Raw genomic sequence first — 21592 nt, forward strand, 5'->3', positions numbered from 1 at the left:
CTTAGTAGTGACTTGTGGGGAAACACTTAAAATGTTAAACAATTATCATACAGTGCTTTTCAGTGGTCTGAAAGCATATAAAAAACAACTTTTTGCATTGAATAAAAACAAGAGTAAATTCAAGACACTGTATGGGGCTGATCTCTGGGTCTGGCGCTAACACTTTTAGCATAGCTTAGCATAATCCATTGAATCTGATTAGAACATTAGCATCACGCTAAAAAATAACCAAAGAGTTTCAATATTTTTCCTATTTAAAACTTGACACTTCTGTAGTTATATCGTGTACTAAGACTGAAAATTAAAAGTTGCGATTTTCTAGGCAGATATGGCTAGGAACTATACTCTTATTCTGGCGTAATAATCAAGGACTTTGCTGATGGAACATGTCTACAACAGCCTCCCTGAAAATAGTCTCCTGCTATTGAAAGTAACCAAGGGGGCTACTTTTGGTTTTAAATAGGAAAAATATTGAAACTCTTTGGTTATTTCTAGTGCAATGCTAATGGTCTAATCAGATTCAATGGATTGTGCTAAGATATGCTAAAAGTGCTAGCGCCAGACCCAAGATCAGCTTAATAGATTCCAAAACGGTAAAAATCAAATGTTTAACTCTAGGGAGCTGGACAATAAGCCTATTTTAAAATAAACTGGAATGTCCCTTTAAATGCCTGTGTATGTGTACCAGTCACATAAAGTATACTTTGCAAAGCTGTACATACAATGTGTTTGCGTAAAAAAGTGAAATATATTCTGGTCTCTTTTCCACCTCTTTTTGGGGGTACCACACAGTTTTAGAGTCTCACTCCTATTTTGTCTGCACTCTGCAGTTTTATCTATTAGCAGTTAATTTGGCAACGGCTAGTCATTAAGTGTACAGTGGCTGCACACTAGTTATTAGTGTTTTATCAAATTGAATGAGTGCACTTGATAACGTCCACTATAATTTTGGAGATCAATTCAAAATAATTATCCCCTCAAATAGTGCATTATATAAGGGTGTAGGGAGCTATTTTGGACACAGCCCTGCTGTCCTGTAAAGTTCAGCTCCAACCCTAATAAAAACACATTAACAAACTAAACAAGGTGTTCATGTTGATTGAAACATACAGGCAGGTGTGTTGGAGCAAAGTATGCAGGGTAGCTCTGCAGGAACGGAACTGGAGATCCCTGATATTACTACGTATATTAATCTGGTGAATATAATTTTTACATTATCACCACTGTAACAAAGCACTAGAAGGCTGAGGATCCATTTGCACACTTTATTCGCACACAATCGTAGTCTTACAGGCAAGGTCAATCTCCAGCAAACACACATTAAAGGGCAAGGCAATCTGCACTCCAAAGAAGACACAGGATAAACAGACAGAAATAACACTCAGTAATGATGCCAAGGCAAAACAAGACTTCACAATAAGTGTGAATGAATGAGGTTTAAATAGGCAGTCCAATGAGATTCAGTTGCAATCAGTCCAGGTATGTGGGCTTATGGGAAATTGAGTCCGGATAAATGTTAATACTCGGGAGATGTCTCCCTCTGGTGGTGATCGAGGAGCGAAGCAGGAGCTTCACTTGTGAAAACCACCAGTTGACAAAAGTATTTTTTCTTTATATCTATGCAGGCCTCATTTCCAGTTGCCATCCCTCCCACAATCAGATAATTTTCTAGTTCAAATATGACACAACAATGAAAACATTGGGTTATCTCACATCATTTTGCAGGTATTATTTATGCTCTAACAGCAACATTACACACTAACTAATGTGTGAAAAATGGGATCAGAAAGAACTTGACCTTTAAAAGAAACAAAACCAAAAACATCACAACTCGTAGTGCTTTATAAACAAGATCAATTTATTCTCCAATTAAATCACTGATTCAGAGTTTTTAAGCAGATTTTACTGGTAGGATCACCAGGGGAGAAATGTTACACTTAACACCAAAGCATGGATAAACTCTTTCAGTAAATGTGTGTGTAAAAGTGTGTATGTGTGTGTTAGTGAGAGGATCAAAGAATGACAGTTTTCCTCTGTCACAATCCAACTCGACTCTGATTCTTTCTAGTTTCACTTTCACTGAGAGATGAAGAGATGTTTTCAATTTTGTAATGACTGCAGCGTATTTTCCTGAGAAATACACCACATAACAAAATCCACTACTGGATAAGATTTTATTTTTTCTCTCAGCAGATTCTGTCATCACACCCAGAGCCCAGCCTGTGTTGTCTCCAACCTGAACATCCCAGCAGTGAATCCCTGAATTAAAGCTCTTTGAACCCAAAACACACTTAGAGACATCAAATCTCTCTGGATTATCAGGAAGCAGCCCTGCATCTTTACTGTATCGCACACTGCTCAGATCATCAGACAGAAGGAGACTACAGTGAGCAGTGTTTGGATCCAAAGTCACTGGAACTGGAGAGAGAGAGAGAGCGAGAGAGAGAGAGAGAGAGAGAGAATGTAAAATCTGATATTTTGTCAAAATTGAGATATTCTTATTCTGTGGCATTATGTGATGTTTTTTCAAGTTGTGTACATTTTAAGACTTTAATTTTAAAAAAGGTTCTATCTACAAATTTGAACTTGGTTTTATACAGTTCTATCTGTGTGAGCCAATCACCACTTTGAATGCACACAAGGACCAAACATAATCAGCTTTTTTATCATGTTACTGGAATGCTTCGCCCAGTGACAGCAGAACAGAGACTGGAAACACAGGCTGTTTCTAAACTGGAAACCTGCTTCCTCCAGACAGAGGACGCATTTGTAGACTGCATACGTCATCAAGACGTATTTCAGAATATTAACAATTATAAAGTTTATTATTATTCTTATAATAGTTGTTACACAGCTCTCTGAAATGTTAGATGCTGATTGGCCAGTTCTTTTCAGATAACTATCGCTCAAAACTAATAACAATCGGTAACCCGGATGCTGCAAATGATTCTGACAAGTACAGTTTAAAGGGACACTTTTTTATATTCTCATTTTCCAGCTCCCCTAGAGTTAAACAGTTTTTTTTACTGTTTTGGAATCCATTCAGCCGATCTCCGGGTCTGGTTGTACCACTTTTAGCATAGCTTAGCACAATCCATTGAATCTGATTAGAACATTAGCATCATGCTCAAAAATAACCAAAGCGTTTCGATATTTTTCCTATTTAAAACTTGAGTCTTCTGTACTAAGACAGACGGAAAATTAAAAGTTGCGATTTTTTAGGAAGATATGGTGATGCTGGTGGACTGGTCGGATTCAATGGATTGTGCTGGGGTATGCTGGAAGTGGTGCTGCCGGACACGGGGATCAGCTGAATGGATTCCAAAACGGTAAGAATCAAATTAAACAAAATCAAATTAACCCTAGGGGAGCTGGAAAATTAGACGTTTAAGCACTGTAGGAGTCAATTATTCGTCTTATACCACAGTTACCACAACCATTGCTCTGGTGCCTATTTTTAAGACATTTGAAAGGTTAGGTGTGTGGTTTACTGAAAAATAATCAACACCCATGGAACATTACTCAGCCAATCAAAATAAAGCATTCAACCGGCTCGTGGTATAATAGAGTTTAAAGCGGACGCTCTTGACGTCCATCCCTCACAGTCTCATTTTGGAATAAACATGGCGGCAGGCTGAATAAGGTATATAGGATCTGTTCTGGGCAAACTTCATGTGCCCGTCCATGCAGTTATTTCTGGACAAGAAGGAGCAGTAAGTCAAAAGAAAACTTTGGGGTAATAGAAGAGAACCATTAATCTACATAAAATCACAAAATGGAAGGGTGATTACACTAAAATCACCAAAACCATCACAAAACAGATCAGCTTAATACATAGATCACCAGGTAAAAGGAGAAGTTAAATTCAGTGTGCAGCAAGCAAATCAGTGGTGGAAAAATAAATGGGAATTGAAAAGAACTGCTATGATGATTGTCAAATCTGAATTGGTACATATCAAGAACAGCTGACTGTCAGCTGATGCAAGCTTGACTGACTTGGCCTGCCTGAATTGACGCAATGTTTGATTTATGAAACAACTTTGCTGAAACACTTTTCTTGCAGTTTTTAGTCCTAAAAAGTCTTAAATTGTACAAAATACAAATTGTATGTTTTAAAAACAAATTATGGCTTTTTTGAAAATTATTGATTCTGCCTGCAATCGACCTTAATTTTTTTTCTTTCCCATATCAGTTTTGCTATATGGAATGCCAAAAACTTAAAATATTAATATCTCAAATCTACTCAGAATGCAGATAGAACCTTAGAATTGTAATGGGGTGTACACGTTAAACGAGATTTCAATGATTTGCATGAGTAGATTACATACAAAGTCAATGCAAAGACGTGAATGGACGTGAACTTGCGCTGGGCGATGCAAATGGCGCGTATTGGGCATCCACGAAAAAATGCGCTATTCGTCTCAAACAGATCTTCGCGCAAGTTGAAAATATTAAACTCAAGCTAAATATTTGCATGGCACAAAGTTAAATCCTGCAAGTAATCTAGAGCGAGGACTGTGATGCTTCGCATTTGGTGTGTACGCAGCAGGCGGCGAAATGCTGATTATGGGAGAAAAGTGTTGTGTTTTGTACTTACTGTATTCAACATTCTCTTTCATCTTCTGTATAACAGTAAACTTCAGGTTGCCGAGATGTTTTGCTACATTGATCATCATTCCTGAGATCTTCTCTGGATCTGACGTTCTACACTGAACTCTGGAAGAACATTCAGGAGTCTAAGATTCTGAGCTTAGATTCACAATCACTGAGAGAAACAGCAATCACAATACAAACCTCTTCATTGTGCTCTTAAAGTCCTGTTAAAAACACACAAATGCAGATTATTCATTACATTTCACTTCAATGTTTAAAAATGACAATCATAGATTTAAATGTTTCTCCAATATGAAGATTGAAGTTCTTCTCACCTGTAAGAATAAAACATCTTCAGCCGTCATTTGCTCCTCTATGACCCTGATTGTGTGTGAAAGAGATGAAATCTCACTGCTCATCTTCTCAATCTTCTCCTTCATCACATGACTCTTCTGCTCCTCTTCCTGTCTCAGTGCTGTTATTCTGACTGATTCTTCATCATGTAGAAGTTGGTGAAGTATCTCAAACTCTTCATGAATCTGCTTCTCTGTGCGTCCAGCCTGAATCTGATACAAAACACATTTTAAACAGAAACATATCATGACTGAATCTGGTTTGTATCAATATACATTTACAAAACAGTTGTGTTGTAAGACCTTGATTCACATTATGTTTCATTCAAACCTTTATATGTTCTGCAGTTTCATCCAAGTTCTGTTTAAACTTCTCAAATATTCTCAGTTTCACTTTTAAATGTTTCAATGCAGTTTTGAGTTTCTCCTGAAAGACATCAAAGGTTCATAAAAACCTACAGATTCAACAACGTGTTAATAGTTTACACAGGATACCGTAAAGAATAATGATATGTGTATTTATTAAAACCAAAATCATAATTGTTATTTATTTGTCATTGTGAAAATGTCTATCAGTTATTGATGTTACTATTTATCAGACCTTATTATCAATGGCAGCTTCACTGACGGGACAGCATTTGTGGTTGCTATGAGTTCTGGAGTCTCGACACACCACACACAACGGTTGTTGATCATCCAAACAGAAGAGTTTGAGTTTCTCGTTGTGAAGATGACAAACTGGTGAAGATGACTGACTTCTGTCCTGTAGGAAAGTCTCACACAGGTTCTTCAAAATCAAATTTAATGGAGGATCCCCTGTTGATCTTCTTCTGCAAACTGGACAGTCTTTAGATCCTTTACTTTCCCAGAATCTCTCAATACAGTCTTTACAGATACTGTGACTGCAAGACAACACAACAGGATTTGTAAAAATATCACAGCAAACTGGACAAGAGAAATCCTCCTCAGAAAAACATTTAGATGACATTTTCTTGAAGTTTCACTTTCAGTTTACTACCACGTGTAAACCAGAGCACCAGAATTCGTCTTTCTCATCAAAAGCGTCAGAAGAACAGCAGATAAACATTAACACCATCAAAAAGTGTTGGACTGAAATATCAAAAAAATATGCAATTAAAACATATAACTTATAAAAACCGCTTGCAACACAAAAAATTTTACAGAGCCAAAAACCATGTTCCTGAAGTCCTTAAGCCCGCCGACACAATGAACCTAATCCCAGAGCCCTTTACAGGAACAGAGTTGCGTCAACTCTATTCACTCCAATGAAAATAATTTATTACAGAAGTGGCGGGATCATCTCAAGAGTTCCCGGAAGTTACTGTCAGCTCCATAGAGATGTGGCAGAATGTGATGAATTACATGAATGCTTTCAGACTTAAGATGTTAAAAAAAATAAGATTGTATACCTGTATTAGCAATACATGTGAATCAAATGACTTTGTTCATGCATAAGTAGTGGATTATTTCTCATCAAGTTTAAAAAAAATGGATCAGGTTAGGACAGGCTGAGGATAACGTTAGCAACACATGTACGGGCCTGTTGAATGCTTTATTCTGAATGGCTGAGAAATGTTCCATGGGTGTTGATTATTTTTCTGTAAACTGCACACCTAGCCTGTCAAATGTCTTAAAAATAGGCACCAGAGCGATTTTTTTGTAACCGTGGTATAAGGGCAATAATTGACTCCAGTCCTTTGAGTTATCTGAAAATAATGCACACCCACGTCATGCCGCATTACTACCTTGGGTGGGCATATTTTCTTATAATTCAACGGCCCGTCGTCAATAACTCCTTACATAATAAACCACCAATAGCCTTTTAATGGTAAATTTTGTTTTTTTAATGCAGATTAGTCTATTATTGTGTAATAAGAAAGGCTATTAAATGGGATAGCTGTGCAGATTGTACTCTTATTTTGAAGTTCTTGTCATACATGTATGTAGTTCTTTGTAATTCTTTTGTTCATTCATTGGTCATTGTTCTTGATTGTTTCACAGGTGTGTCTCGTTATCTCATTTACCCACATGTCATATAACAGCATATTACATGCTCGCCCGGTTGAGTGGCAAAACGTACAAGAAAATGGCTGGTTTTCATTACGGATACTGCAAAAAAGGCCAGTAAAACTGACTATTATAAGTTTAAATTGAAATTAGTTGGACTTGATAGGTGAGGTGGACAATTACTTAGTTACATTAGTTACATTTCCAAGCATCTATGCTTTATTAGGGTGTTTGTATTGGGAAAAACATCACTTCACTACATATAAAGCATAGAATCATACTGTGTTTTCTTTAATATTGCATATTAAAATGTATTTAATACCTAATTACATTAAAATTGTGTACTTTTACTAGAGTAAAAGTACATTAATGTACTTAAATATTAAATGTAAAACAAAAGCGTATTATTTAAGAAATTTAATAGAGTAAAAATTATGATAATATGCTTGTGAATGTATGTGTCACAGGTCGGGGGGACCGCAGAGTATAACGGGCCACCTGGCGAAAACTCACATCTCCTCCTTCTCTCACTTGATGCTTCTCCACAGTCGTCACTCTTACCAGCCGTTGGTGTTTATGCAGATGAACAGCATAGGGGTTTTCGTTGCGGACTTTCACCAGGACTCTCCCCCGTTGGACCACCGCCAGCCCTCGAGCCACCTGTACCTGCTGGCAATCCACATGGGGTTCGACCAACACCCAATCTCTGGGCCCTTCTCGTCGTTGGGGAACCCTTGCCCACACGATGGCTTTACTTCTGGCAGGCACAGACAGTGCAAAGCGGCATGCTACTCGTCCTACTTCCTCTCTATCTCTCTGGGTCCTAGGCATCTGCACCCGACGGCAATCAGCCACCACACGTTCCCAGTTTGATCGTTCGGCCCTTGGTATCTTCTGGACGGGCCTTGCCCGAAATAGCTCCTCCCAACATTCTGCGAGAACATTCATACCTACAAGGGCCCGATGATTTCCAAGAAAGTGATCTTGCACGATAATGACTCCTTTTTGGGGCACTCGTACTCCGTAAATTTCCAGATTCGTGAGTCTATAGCCGAAATAAGGGATTTCTAAGCCGTTCGCTCCCTTCAGGGTGAGCCAGGGGGCCTCTCAGCACACCCCGTGCTCCAAATAGTTCATGGGACAGACTTTCCGAGAACAGGGTGACTTGTGAGCCGGTGTCGACGAGGCACTGGATTGTCGTGCCACACACTTGGACCTCTACTACTGGGCTATGCCCGATCATCCTGTTCTTCGACTCTGTTCCTCCAGACGGGTCACTTAAGGGGGTTCCGACCACATGACCCACTGTGGCTGGTCGACCTAAAAATCCCCCTCCGAAGCTCGTCGGGGACCACACTGTCGACTGACATGGCCCGGGGCTCCACGGTTACATATCGGCCTCCCTTGCTCATCCCACTCAAACCGGGGTCGGTTAGGCTGGTATGGCCGTCTTCCTGCATCTCGTCCTCGATCCGAATACCCCCGTTCACGGGGGGCAGGCCCGTCCTCCCTCCTACCGTGTCCTGTGCGTAGTTCTCGCAATAGGGTCTTTGACAACTCTGCCATCTGATCTCGTACATCTTTCAACAACTCTGCCTTCAGGGCCTGCTTCCAGTCAGTCGCCTCCGAAGCTGCCACCACAGGCCCACTTACTACCGCACACACAGGGGCATCCTTTACCTCAGCTTGATCATTCTCCAGGGCTATCGCTTCCTTCTTTAGGTCTTCAAAGGTAAGTTCGGGGTCTCTTCAGAATTGAATTCTCAGACTCTGACGTACGGGGCCTTCTTTTAGCCCCAACAAGAACTGGTCCCTTAACAGGGTGTCTTCGTCCCTCAGCCCGTGGTCTGGATGCCTCTGCAATCTCGTGAATTGCTCACGTAATCTTAATGCAAAGGCTCGAATGGGTTGACGGGGGCCTTGTTTACAATTAAAAAATCGGGCTCACAATACAACAACGGGGGTGGCATCGCCATACTGTTCGGTCAAGAACTGATAGATGGTCTGGGCAGTGGCTCGAACGGCGTCGGGGGCACCTGAACTTCACGACGGGCTTCTTCTTCTAGTGAGTTTATTACGAACTGTTGTTGTTGGGCGGCACTCAGCCCCTGGAGGCCGGCAAAGTACTCAATTTGGGCCTTCCATTCGGAGAAGCGTACCTCAGATTCTGTCCCGCCGTACTTTTGTACCCAGGGGTTTCCCATTAATACTGTCACTATACGGGGTGGGGCCGCAGGCAACTCGTTGTCGGCCATTGGGGGACCTTGGAGGTGGAATCCTGCCGACTACGCCAAAAATCTGTCACAGGTCGGGGCGGACCACAGAATGTAGCGGGCCACGCCCCTTCCTAGTTTCCACCTCGAGGAGGTCCCGAAGCCACCCCAATGACCAGACACACAAGGAATAAGTTATAATTAAAATAAATCTTTATTAAGTTACTTAAAATCAATGGGGAAGGGAAAAAGGGAAATTTAAACAATGGTTCCTAGGCGCCTCCAGGCGGGGCTTCCACGGGGACAGGGGGACAGAGTCCTTGGGGTTGGTTCTCTTGAACCCGTGGCACTCTCCCCTTCTCCTGGAGGCAAAATCAGAGAGAGTGATTACTGCACTGTACACCAATACTGATACCAGCCTTCTCCTTTTTTCTACAGATTTGTGTTGCGAGCAGAGACGCGTACTACAAGGCTGGGATGTTTTTTCCTTTTTCCAGGTTCGTGCTGTAAGCAAAGGTAAGTGTTACATAAGACTGGGGCTCTCTTCCTTTTCTAGGTTCGTGCTGTAAGCAAAGGTAAGTGTTCCACAAGACTGTGTCTTTCTTCCTTTCTAGGTTCGTGCTGTAAGCAAAGGTAAGTGTTACACAGGACTGGGGCTTGCTTCCTTTCTAGGTTCGTACTGTAAGCAAAGGTAAGTGTTACACAGGACTGGGGCTTGCTTCCTTTCTAGGTTCGTGCTGTAAGCAAAGGTAAGTGTTACACAAGACTGGGGCTTTCTTCCTTTCTAGGTTTGTGCTGTAAGCAAAGGTAAGTGTTACACAAGACTGGGGCTTTCTTCCTTTCTAGGTTCGTGCTGTGAGCAAAGGTAAGTGTTACACGGGACTAGGGCTTTTTCTTCCTTATTTCCTCTTTACTTGAGGGCAATGGACTTAACAACGTGGAGGTTGGCACAATGTATTTCTACTTATGACCTCCAAAAGGGCAGGAGAGGAGATGTCGAGGACAACGGTGTAGAGCCGAACGCTTCCTTCGTTCTTCCTCCACTCACAGTATCGGGGACACGGAACAGGGGTGAACCTTTGAAGAGGCTCCACACAAAGATAATTATTTCTCACAGTTGTCAGCCCAACAACTCCTCGTTGCAAGCATTGATCATAAATAGGTCTACTCACTTCAACCTCCCAGATACTTCACCACTGCCCATCCACTCGTCAAGGTAAGGTTTCGTCACTTCAAGCTCAAGAAAATCCAAATTTTACAAGTTCCTTCAACCCACACTCCACCGACCTCAACAGCTAGGATCTCCTCACGACTCTTCGGGCCTCGAAGTGGCTTCTGTCGACATGAGCACAGCACGACACTGCAAGATGTTAGGTGTACACACACAAATGAAGACAAAGACTCACCCACAGCACTACACACACACTTCGTGAATTACGGACTAAGCCAGAACTCGACCTGGGCCTGCCGTGTGGTTGGTTTTTCTTGGTGGAGGGGATGAAGTGAATCGGAGATGGACACAGGACCCCCTGTAGTGATTCTGGTGCTCCCCGGCTCGCCCACGCTCCTTTCTCTCCAGTGGTGCCGCAACGCTACGGGAGAACTCTCAACACACGGTAACGTAATACTTTTGTGTTTACAATCCACGATACACACTTCAATGCTACTCACATATGTTCTCTACTTTCAGTGTGGCTCCCCTGCTCGCCCACGCTTTTCTCTCCAGTGGGGCCGCAACTCTACGTGGCAACTCACAGCACAGGATCAAGTAATACTTTTACATTCACAATACACCACAGACTTTGATGCTACTCACGTATACTCTCTACTTCTAGAGTGGCTTCCCAGCTCGCCCACGCTTCTCCAGTGGGGCCGCAACACTACGTGGCAACTCACAACACCCCTGTGTCAGGTGATACTTTTACATTCACAATACACACCAAGTACTTCGATGCTACTCACGTATATTCTCTACTTCCAGAGTGGCTTCCCGGCTCGCCCACGCTTCTCCAGTGGGGCCGTAACACTACGTGGCAACTCACAACACAGGGTCAGGTGATACTTGTACATTCACAATATACACCAAGTACTTCGATGCTACTCACATATATTCTCTACTTCCAGAGTGGCTTCCCGGCTCGCCCACCCTCCTTTCTCCAGTGGGGCCGCAACGCTACGTGAGAACTCGCAACACAAGGTCAGGTAATACTCTTTGCTTAGTTACTCCCAATGGTAGAATTTGTTTACTCACACTTGCTGAGGCTTCCCGGCTATCCGCATTGAAAACCACAGCTGTCTTCAACTTAGCAAACCTAGTGACTCGCTTTAGCAATGCTTCTTCACCCAGTTCATCCAACTCCGATTCCTCCGTGGCAACAACAGCACAACAGCACAGCACAACAGCACAGCACGACACGACTCCACACCGCCAACAGAACACAACACAAACTTGACTGCCAAACTGTGTTTCCAAAGTCCCTTTTATCCTCCTTCCTTCCTTCTCTTCAGCCAATCGCTAACCGCTGTGTTGATTTTTCGCAGCCCCAATCAGGCTGAATTCGTCCTTGGAAAACTACAGGAAGTTCCGGTGTTTCGGTTAAGTCGTCCAGGCGGAAACCATCTTCAGGCGGAACTAATCTTCCAAATTTTCGTTCCGCCTATGCAAAAAGTCACACAGTGACATATGTTTTCCAAAGAAAAACACGGATAAAATACAAATACTTGAAAAAATACATTTAAGTAGAAAGTAAAAACTCTGCTTGATAGTGACCCTAGCATATTGTCAACCCACCTGTGGTCTGTGGACGTTGTAATGAATGATCAATTTACTTCTCCTTTCAGTGTTTTTTTGGTAGTCTGTAAAATGAAACAAAAATGACATAAGTTATAACCATGTGATTGATTTTAATGTTTAATAATGATTTTGATTATTGATAATGATTAATGTGTAGATAAAATTATAAGAGGAATTGCATCAAATTTTACCTCATATGTGAGCATGCGTGATTCTGCGCCCCCGTGAACTCTGGCGAACTTTGGCGTTGTACCAAGATGAATACTAATATAACGTCGAGACGGTCACAAATTTAAACAATACATTTTCTACACAGAGGAGGTTAACTGCATATTACCGTACTGGGGTTTGGAAATTTTGTGAGTGTTTCTTACTCGTTTTAATTCCTCAGATAGCAAAATGCAGCAGCAACAGCAAAGAGCTTGTGAGCGCGCTCAGAAGCTAATGACGTCTGCGACTGCACTGGCTGCAGTGCATGCCGCAACGAAAATCTCCGAAAAGTGATAAGGATGCAGCACAGAATTTATAATATTTTGCATATTAAACAGATTAAAAAACAAATAACAGATTAATGGACGCTTCTTTGATTTTGAGGTTGAATGCAAAATCCATTTGGCTAAAAAAAAACAAGGGGGCATGTGCCCTCTCAGTTTGAATGGGCATGACGCCTCTGATGCAGTTCATGGTGAATGTAACCGTGTGGGAAAGAGACCTCTAGTGTCCACCCGGGGAACACCACCCTACTGAAAAATCCAGCTAAGATGAGCATAAGCTGGTGAGCTGGTTTTAGCTGGTCTCCCAGCTTGGTTTTAGCTGGTATTGCTTGTGTAGCAAGCTGGTCTAGCTGTGTTTTGGTCATTTTTTAAGCTGGTCTAGTTGGACTTATCTGGTCATGCTGGCAGACCAGCTGACCCACCACCTTTACCAGCTTTGCCAGGCTGGGAGGACCAGCTTAGACCAGCTACTGACATCTTTGCTGGATTTTTCAGTAGGGCAACCTGACATCGTAACACTAATTGAAAGAAAATTACTAATGGAAGGGATACAATTACAGATTTAACTTTCTTTTGAAAAATATTATGCAATATTATATTGCTACAATATTCTTTTTAATTCATATTCAAAATTTTCTTTCAGTTGAACCTATAATGGTCTAATTAACATTATAACTAACATAACAAAACCTGTTTTTTTTATATTTTGAATGCGAAGCCCCACTAAGCAAAAACATGTCCAAAGGACATCATTATAACGTCTTTGTCTAACGTTTAAAAGACATCCACTAAGTAGCCAGAATGAAAGTTTTTGCAACGTCTTTTTTAGGCTTTTTAGGATCTGAAAAGAAACCGCAAAAGTGGCGTTGCGTTATCACATTTTATTCCGCGTTTATACGAGCATTTTGAGGGGGAAATCTGCGTGCATATGGTGATGCAAAAGTGTGTGATATTCGATGTAGTATGCACTCCAGGCGGCTAGGTGACAATGTGAAGCACTGACACACAACAACACCAAATTCGTGTGCCTGCATACAACCTTCTTCCTGGTTCTCCCAGGTCTCGTCCAAAGCCGTCTGTTTTGCCTCCGACGAATTGGCGCATCAACAGTTTCACGGAGGTAATTAAAGATGCAATTTGTATTTATCCGGCCGCTAGATGGCGCCAGATCAAACAATAACAATGATGTTGTTTACTGACACTCTGAAGCAGCATGGAATTATGGGATTTGTAGTCTTTAACTCAACCGCTGATGGCCATCAATCAGACGAGAACCAGAACTCACGTTGACTGATAAGGTAATCAAGTCTTATAAATGTTGCGTTTGATGACATCGTTTATTTCATTATGTAAGTTTATATGTGATGTTCAAAACGAAATTGTTAGTCATAGATATTACAGTATTAGTCCAAATTCGATGGTTAACACAGCACAGAATTACGTTTTCAACTTACAATCTACAATGATTTTTCACATAATGTATTGACAGGACAAATCTTATTGTGAAGTGTCTTAAAATGACCATTTATATTGCTGTTCAATACATTTTGATGTGCATATCATCCGCGGGAAGACGCGCTGATTACAATATACACACTAATGTGGTGATCAATATAATAGCATACATTTTTTGAAGGGGTACGAATCAAAACAACTCGCCATCGCGTAAATCACAAGCAGGAACAGAATCTCGGTCTAGTTAAATGTTGTTGTGAAGCTCTCTCCATTCAGATAATGCAACAACAAATTGATCCTCTCTCGTTTTGTTCCAAACTCTTTTTGGGTCGTTTGGTTGGCCCGTACGCTTACAGGAGCTGACACAACAAGCGGCAGATGGTAAAGAGTTATCCATAAGTTCATAAGCAAGCTCGCCGCGTAGCCCGACAGCCGCTATCGCATAGTTCCGCTTTTGTCCACGACACTGGCTGCGTCCGAAAACTCAAGGCAGTGAGGACTTGTTGCCTTGCTGCCTCATGAGGAAATGACTTCGGACTCGGAGGCCTGAAGGCAGCTCAGAGAAAGGCTTTCCGATGCACTTCAAAGGCAGCGTGTTTGAAATATAAACAGAGAGTGCCTTTGTGATAACTAATCACATATTTCAAAACTACAATGCTAATTTCTTGCTAGAAATGCAATTAAAATGTGTAAAAAGTGAAAATATACATTTATTTACACTAAATTTGTGCTCCAGTCGCTTCCTTGGCCGCCATTTTATTTTTTCAAACTCAACCACTGTTGTCATGTGGTTTACGTCAGTAAAGGCGGTGACAAAGGGTCACATGGATATTAACGTCATTGACAGGAGACTGCACTGCCCCGTAACAATGTTTTGAATGGAAATTTTCTCATGATTTACAAGTAGTTGAAAACATTACAGATGTTGATAGTAATCAGCTGGACAAAATATATAACACTGGCCTACTGTTTTTTGGACATTTTACTGGAAATATCTTACAAATTGCACCTTTAATGCACCTTCTCTGATCAGTAATAGTAGCTGTGAATATTTCGTACAACTGCTGGAAAGACTTGTATATTAATCAGAGCTGCTATGGCAACTTGAAGGTCCGACGTATGGAAATAATCGGACATGTTTGTTATTTTTCTGAACTGGCGCATGCCTGTGACGTAAATGCATACGCGACGAGAGCCACCATGAGCAGACTTTTGCGTTTTTACTCTTTAGATGAGAACGCGATGGTAGATCGTTTTTAAGATTTCCACTCTGAAGGGTGGTTTCACATTTTTGCGTTTTTAAGCCCCCAAAATGCCATCGCCGTGTAAACGAAAGGCACATCAGATAAAATATTTTTACGCTTTCACCCTCGAACATTCTCGTGTAAACAGGCCCTTAGATGTCTTTTATGTGTTGAAATTAGACATCCTACTCGTCAGGGAGAGTGAAATAAACACGGAGAGATCCCAAAGCAGATTAACAAAATATTTATTTAAAGGAAAATAATGAGAGTCAATAAACACAGGGTCCGCTCGCTGGAGGATATTCACTCACGTCCGGGCCGATGCCACACGAACGGAAGATGGTGGGGAAATGAGGAGCACTCTCTAGAATCCACGCACCTTCAGGCTCCTGCCCACAAACGGCGGGTGAAGGGGGTGAGGAGCTGCGTTGGCCAGATACCACAGACGGTTGATAACCGAACACACTCGGGCTCCTACCACTCGAGCGGAGGGAGAAAGGGGTTGAAGAGATCCGGGCTGCAGGGAGAGAGAGAGAGCGTTAAAGGTGCGGGAGCACACTGGACAGCTCCAACGGGGATCACCCGCTCTGCTGGACAGCGACAGAGCCGCAGACAGTCTCACTCTAGTTACAGGAATCACAGTCTCTACGATAGACAGATGGCAACAGTCTCTGAAGTCTTCAGCGAGCAACGTGATAGATCCTGAGCAGCAGAGAGCACAGAAATTAATGGGCAAATAAACAAAACCATAAACTGGGAAAAACTGACAATCTAATAGACACGACAAGACTAGAAGCTAGCTGGGCTACTAACAGGCGAGTACATACACAGACGGACTTGCAAAGAACACAAAAAACACACAGGGATTAAATACTAAACCGAATGGCCATGAAATGAACTGCAGGTGAGTGACGCAGGTGAAACAGATAACACTAATTACACCCGTGACTTAGACGTGCACGTGTGAAACTGTCAACACAAAAACACCACCACAGAGAAACCAAAATATAGCAGTCAATAAAACCAAAGTCATGACACTACTGACATGCTTGTTGAACGTTTAAAAGACTTCTACTGGGAAGCCAGAGACAACGTTCATTCAACATCTTTTTAGACATATTTTTGTGTTAAAATCAGACGTCCTACTGACATGCTTGTTAAACGTTCAAAAGACATCCACTGAGTATCCAGAATGAAAGTTTTTGCAACGTCTTTTTAGACCTCTTTTTTGTGTTGAAATTAGACATCCTACCGACATGCTTGTTAAATGTTTAAAATTTATCTTTTAAAGAATGTTTTTCAAATATTCATTATTGAAATCCAAGTGACATCCTTACAGGGTTTTTCGATGTCTTTGCAGACATCTAAAAGACATTCATACAATTTTTAATTATGTTTAATTTCAGACATCCCTGTTGACCTCCATTTAAACCAGGTGTCACAGGTCGGAGCAGACCACAGACTTTGTGAGTCACGCCCCTCCCTAGGTTCCACCTCGAGGAGGTCCCAAAAGCACCCCAATGACCAGACACACGGGAGAGATAAGTAAAATATATAACAATCTTTATTAAATTATTTAAAATGAGTTTGGGAATGGGGAAAGGGAATCTAAAATATTTATCTTTTTTCCAGGAGAAGATGGGGGTCCAGAGAATGGAGAGTCTCTAGGTCCACCTCCTGTGTTGCTGTTGCTCCCGTTGCGCCCTTCTCTTCTCCTGAAGGCAGATTAAAACACACAATGAGTATGAGGGAAGACAGAGACCAACTACCTGGACCTGACAACAGCGTTTCTTCTCGGGCCCGGCTCCTTTGCTCCAACAGTTCCTGTGAGTGCAAGTAAGGGGCAGAAGTGAGTTAGCTGAGACTCAGCTTGGTAGGTGGATCGTGGCTGGCCTTACAGACTCTTCGCCCCCGGGTTTACAAGGCACACAAGGTAGGTTTAACCTAGACTCAACGGGTGGGTAAGTATCAACACATTCACAGGCTCTTTCTCTGGGCTTACGAGTTTCACAGAGTGGGTATAGCTCTAGCTCGACCTAAGGTAAGTATTAACACATTCACAGGCTCCTTCTCTGGGCTTACGAGTTTCCCAGAGTGGGTATAGCTTTGGCTCAATGTAAGGTAAGTATCAATACATACACAGGCTCTTTCTCTGGGCTTACGAGTTTCACAGGGTGGGTATAGCTTTAGCTCAATGTAAGGTAAGTATCAATACATTCACAGGCTCTTTCTCTGGGCTTACGCGTTTCACAGGGTGGGTATAGCTTTAGCTCAATGTAAGGTAAGTATCAATACACTCACAGGATCTTTCTCTAGGCTTACGGGTTTCACAAGGTGGGTATAGCTTTAACTCGACGTAAGGCAAGTATCAACAACAGTAGGAACAAAACCATATGTCACCTCTGGGCTTCGTTCAAGGGCGAGAAAAGGGAGAGCTTTTACCAGCATCCGGCTGTGGCTAGTGGGGCAAAAGGTGGGGTGGCCAAAGGCACCTCGGTGACTGAATTCAGGTGGAGCAGCTACCATACGTCCGTCCTCCTGGACCAACACGTCCTCTTCCCTTCCTCCTGTGGACAGGCGAAGATCTAGACAGTGGGGTGGACAGCTCAGCACACACCGACACACACAAGGTACACACACAGCAATCAGTTTTCATACAGCACTCTCAACGTCCCCTCTGACGTTATGATTTCTCCCACAATGTTCTCACAGTGCCTCGCTCAACATATACAATCCACTTCCTCAGGGCTGGGGTTGAAACGGGCAGTTGGAAAGTTGGTGTCCACCGTCTCGGTAGCTCACGCTCGTTTCCACAGAGACCCTCCTAACCTGGGGCGAGTACAGACGACAAGAGACACGACACAACACTGCAAGAGCTTCAGGTGCACTCACGTCAAAACAGACTCACAAACTGCACGACACACACTTCAGTGATTAATAAGGTCCATACTCTTCACCTGGCCGTGATCTGCCCTGACGGAGACTTGAGTTCACTGGACCGAGCGATGTCCTACCCAGTCGTGGTAGCTCCGCAACACAACGCCAGCTCGGCCTCCAAGACTTCGGCTCGCCAACCCGTCCCAACATACACGGTGGGGCCGCTAAACAGCAGATAACACCCTAATACGTTACTTATATCCGGCACAAAGATGTCTTTTACTTTGTACTCACGATCTCCGTGTCATTAACTGTTCTTCCTTTCCGTTCCTCTCTCCTTAGGTGACCCACAGGATGCCCAGCAGTAATGTTGGCTTCGCCCAGACCTTCAATGAAGCACACACACTTGGTAAGTATCAACTTTCTCCAATGTTGCTTTTCTCACCCCTCTTTAGGATCTTCGTTCTCCTCTCCTTTCATTCGCATAGCGAATCCACAGCCTGTGTTCCCACACTCGTATTCCAGCCCTTCACTTCACTCGGACCGTTCCTTCCCAACACAACAGCGCACCTCTTCCTGTGTTTCCAATGCTCCTTTTATACTCCTTTCGCTCGTATGAACCACCCACTCAGCAATCGCCACGTCGTTTACGCACCTGTGGTTGATTTCGATTGTTTTGGGGGTTCTTGGAGATACCCGGAAGTGACAGTGTTTGTAGAATTCTCTTCTGTCACTCTTGGTTCCGCCCTAAAAGTCACTCCGTGACACAGGTGTACTATTTCACTTCTTAAGGCCACAGTTCAAAATGGTTTTACCACCAAATATACTAAACAAGGGTTTGGACATCAACACTTTTTCAGGTACTGGATTTTGACAGCATGCACACCTACTGCTTTAAAATTTTAAATACCTATCCCCTTGGCTGACATGTATCTATTCAAGAACTATAGGTGTGCAGAGACATTTTGTAAAATGGGTAACAGTATGTATGAAGGATGAGGAGGATGATGACAGGTAACACTAAACAGAGCTTTATTTGATAGACAATGGGTAAATACACATAACATAGATGAGAACCGACAATTAATAAAGACAATGGTGAGCGTGTGTGTGTATAAAAAAAATTAAAGATGGTGGTTGAAGGAGGTGCAAAGGATTATGGATAATGTAGTCCGGTGAGTGAGGGCAGATGATCCCTGCAAACTTGCGCCGTGAAGAGCAATGAGGAGTAGGAGGGAGTTCTTGAGACAGGTGGATTGCCAGGAGGAAGAAAGATGCAGTCCAAGATGGGGCCTTGAGCAAGGCGACACATAAGCATGAGAAGCCATGGAGGAGAGGTAGGAGCCATCGTGGAGGAGAGGTAGGAGCCATCGTGGAGGAGACCAGGGTGCCAACTGATAGACACAGAGCTGCAGACGGTGGCGGAAGAGCCTGAGATGTAACCAGACAGACACAGAGCCTGAGATGTAACGTCACACCTGTGCAATAATCATGCTGTCTAATCAGCATGTTGATGTGCCACACCTGGGAGTTGGATTATCTTGTCAAAGGAGAGTTGCTCACATACATAGATTTACACAGATTTCTGCCCTACTGAAAAATCCAGCTAAGACAAGCATAAGCTGGTGAGCTGGTTTTAGCTGGTCTCCCAGCTTGGTTTTAGCTGGTTTTGATGGTGTAGCAAGCTGGTCTAGCTGTGTTTTGGTCACTTTTTAAACTGGTTTAGGTGGACTTAGCTGGTCAGGCTGGAAGACCAGCTGACCCACCAGCATGATCAGCTTTGGCAGACTGGGAGGACCAGCTTAAACCAGCTAGATCCACCTTAATCCAGCTAAAACCAGCTACCAGCTTATGCTGGTATTAGCTGGATTTTTCAGTAGGGTGAACAATATTTATGAGAAATAGGCCTTTTGTGTACATAGAAAAGTACATGTCTTTGCAGAAAACTGAAACAAAAAAAAGGCAAAATACTTGTTTTCCTTTAGTTTCCAGACAAGCTCTACAACTTGCAGAGCCCGGTGTTCATCAAACCCCCCCCCAAAAAAAATTAGGGGGAGATCGCTCCTCAACTGCCCAGCTTTGTGTAATTTGCTGCATCCATCACTGCCCGTGACCCAGTGGTTGAGGACCTCTGCTCTAGCTGACATCAAACGAAGCTTTGATGTGCAGAATCGGTCAAAATGTATACAAACTCCATAAATTCTTTTTTAAGATGAACACGACGCCGGTCCAAAACCACTAGCAAGGTTTGAACATTATGATTTTTTGTCAGAAACTGTCTGCTGAGATGCACTGAATGTCTCACCCTTAAGTGACCCAAATATTTTATTTTTCTAATTCCACTCCTATATTGAAGGGGTTTTATATTCAGAAGTCAACAGACGACCTTGTAAAAAATAATAAATCCTTTTATAAGTTTGTGGATTTGCTTGAGGTAGAAATAGCTACTGAACATAAATAAAATGTGCAAAAGGATTTTGAAAAAATACCATTAGAAAGAGCTACTGTAGAAAGAGCTTTTGAACATAGATAAAATGTGCAAAAGGTAGATATGTGAGTAAAATTTTTCAGCATGGTTAAATGCTAAAACTATACTAGTCAACATTTGAAGTGGATCAAAAAGGTGTATCAAAGTTATCCAAAGCTAAGAACAGGTTTTGGGTATTGGTTTTAAAACAACTTTTAGAAAAGGTTTTGATCCATTTCAAATGATGACTAGTGTAGTTGTTTAGATAGAAAGAGCTTGAAAAAAAAAACTTTAAAATGACACCAAGACCATGTCTATGGGTTAAAGAATAACAAAATACAGGCCATTTGAAACTCGAAAGTCATCACTTTATTTTGTCCCATTGTTTTCCATTTTGCTGGTGGTAGAACTACTGTGCACGTCGTTCAAATTCATTGAAATTTCGTTCAGTTGTAGTTAAGCAATTAAACTAAATGTATATTACAATTTCAAGAATGTTTTCTGCAAATTGCCTGAAGAAATCCGAAGTTGCGTTGAGGGGAACCAAACTGACAGCCGCGACAGCGGAGTTTATCACGTACCTACAAAAGGGTATTGAATAAGGCCTGCAGCTATCAATCTGGCTTGGTGGGATGTCAGCCAGCGAGTCCTCTGATTCTGACCTTGTTCTTTTACTACTCAGAGTCTAAAACAAGGAGGGCATATTAAGTCTTCATTGTATTTTCATTTTAACCGAGCAGCTATGGTTTCGCTTTTCACAAACAAACACACACCTCTCCAGAGCACGCTGACACTGACTGACCGACGCATGCGCTTTTAACTTGTAAACGCAAGGGTGTATGGGTAATGTAGTCTCTCTTCTCGGTGGGACGAATTAGGGAGCGTACATTAAGGGCGCTCTGAAAAGCCGCAGCGCAGCCAAAGGATTAAATTAAACCTCTGATTTTTAAACAGATGTGCAAATGAGCTTTCCGGTACGCTAAAAACACGTTCTGGGCGCACGGAGAGGTGGCGGTACGCTCAAGAGCTATTTTTGAAAGTGGCGGTACTGAGTGCCGGGGCGTTCCGGCCCAC

General features: G+C 42.4%; 1 protein-coding gene across 1 annotated transcript; it reads right to left on the reverse strand.

Annotated features, from left to right (window-relative positions):
* Positions 1 to 1258: 1258 nt before the first annotated feature.
* Positions 1259 to 6411, reverse strand: LOC129447591 (E3 ubiquitin-protein ligase TRIM35-like). Its single transcript, XM_055209354.2, has 6 exons — positions 5548 to 6411; positions 5278 to 5373; positions 4929 to 5159; positions 4795 to 4817; positions 4598 to 4716; positions 1259 to 2418 (listed from the first exon to the last, which is right to left on the reverse strand). Exons 1-6 carry the CDS (start codon positions 5932 to 5934, stop codon positions 1892 to 1894), a joined length of 1383 nt encoding a protein of 460 aa, XP_055065329.2. The 5' UTR covers positions 5935 to 6411; the 3' UTR covers positions 1259 to 1891.
* Positions 6412 to 21592: the final 15181 nt, after the last annotated feature.

Source organism: Misgurnus anguillicaudatus, chromosome 12 (genome assembly GCF_027580225.2).
Source record: "Misgurnus anguillicaudatus chromosome 12, ASM2758022v2, whole genome shotgun sequence".
In the NCBI taxonomy this organism is placed as follows: Eukaryota; Metazoa; Chordata; class Actinopteri; order Cypriniformes; family Cobitidae; genus Misgurnus; species Misgurnus anguillicaudatus.

Bases quoted from the DNA above. Each gene is read 5' to 3' on its own strand.
- LOC129447591 (XM_055209354.2), bottom strand. From the start codon at position 5,934: ATGTCATCTAAATGTTTTTCTGAGGAGGATTTCTCTTGTCCAGTTTGC. The intron at 5,160-5,277 runs GTTTGAATGAAA...GTTTTGTATCAG, and splicing joins AAACTGCAGAACATATAAAG to ATTCAGGCTGGACGCACAGA. The intron at 4,717-4,794 runs GTTTGTATTGTG...ATGTTCTTCCAG, and splicing joins TTTAAGAGCACAATGAAGAG to AGTTCAGTGTAGAACGTCAG.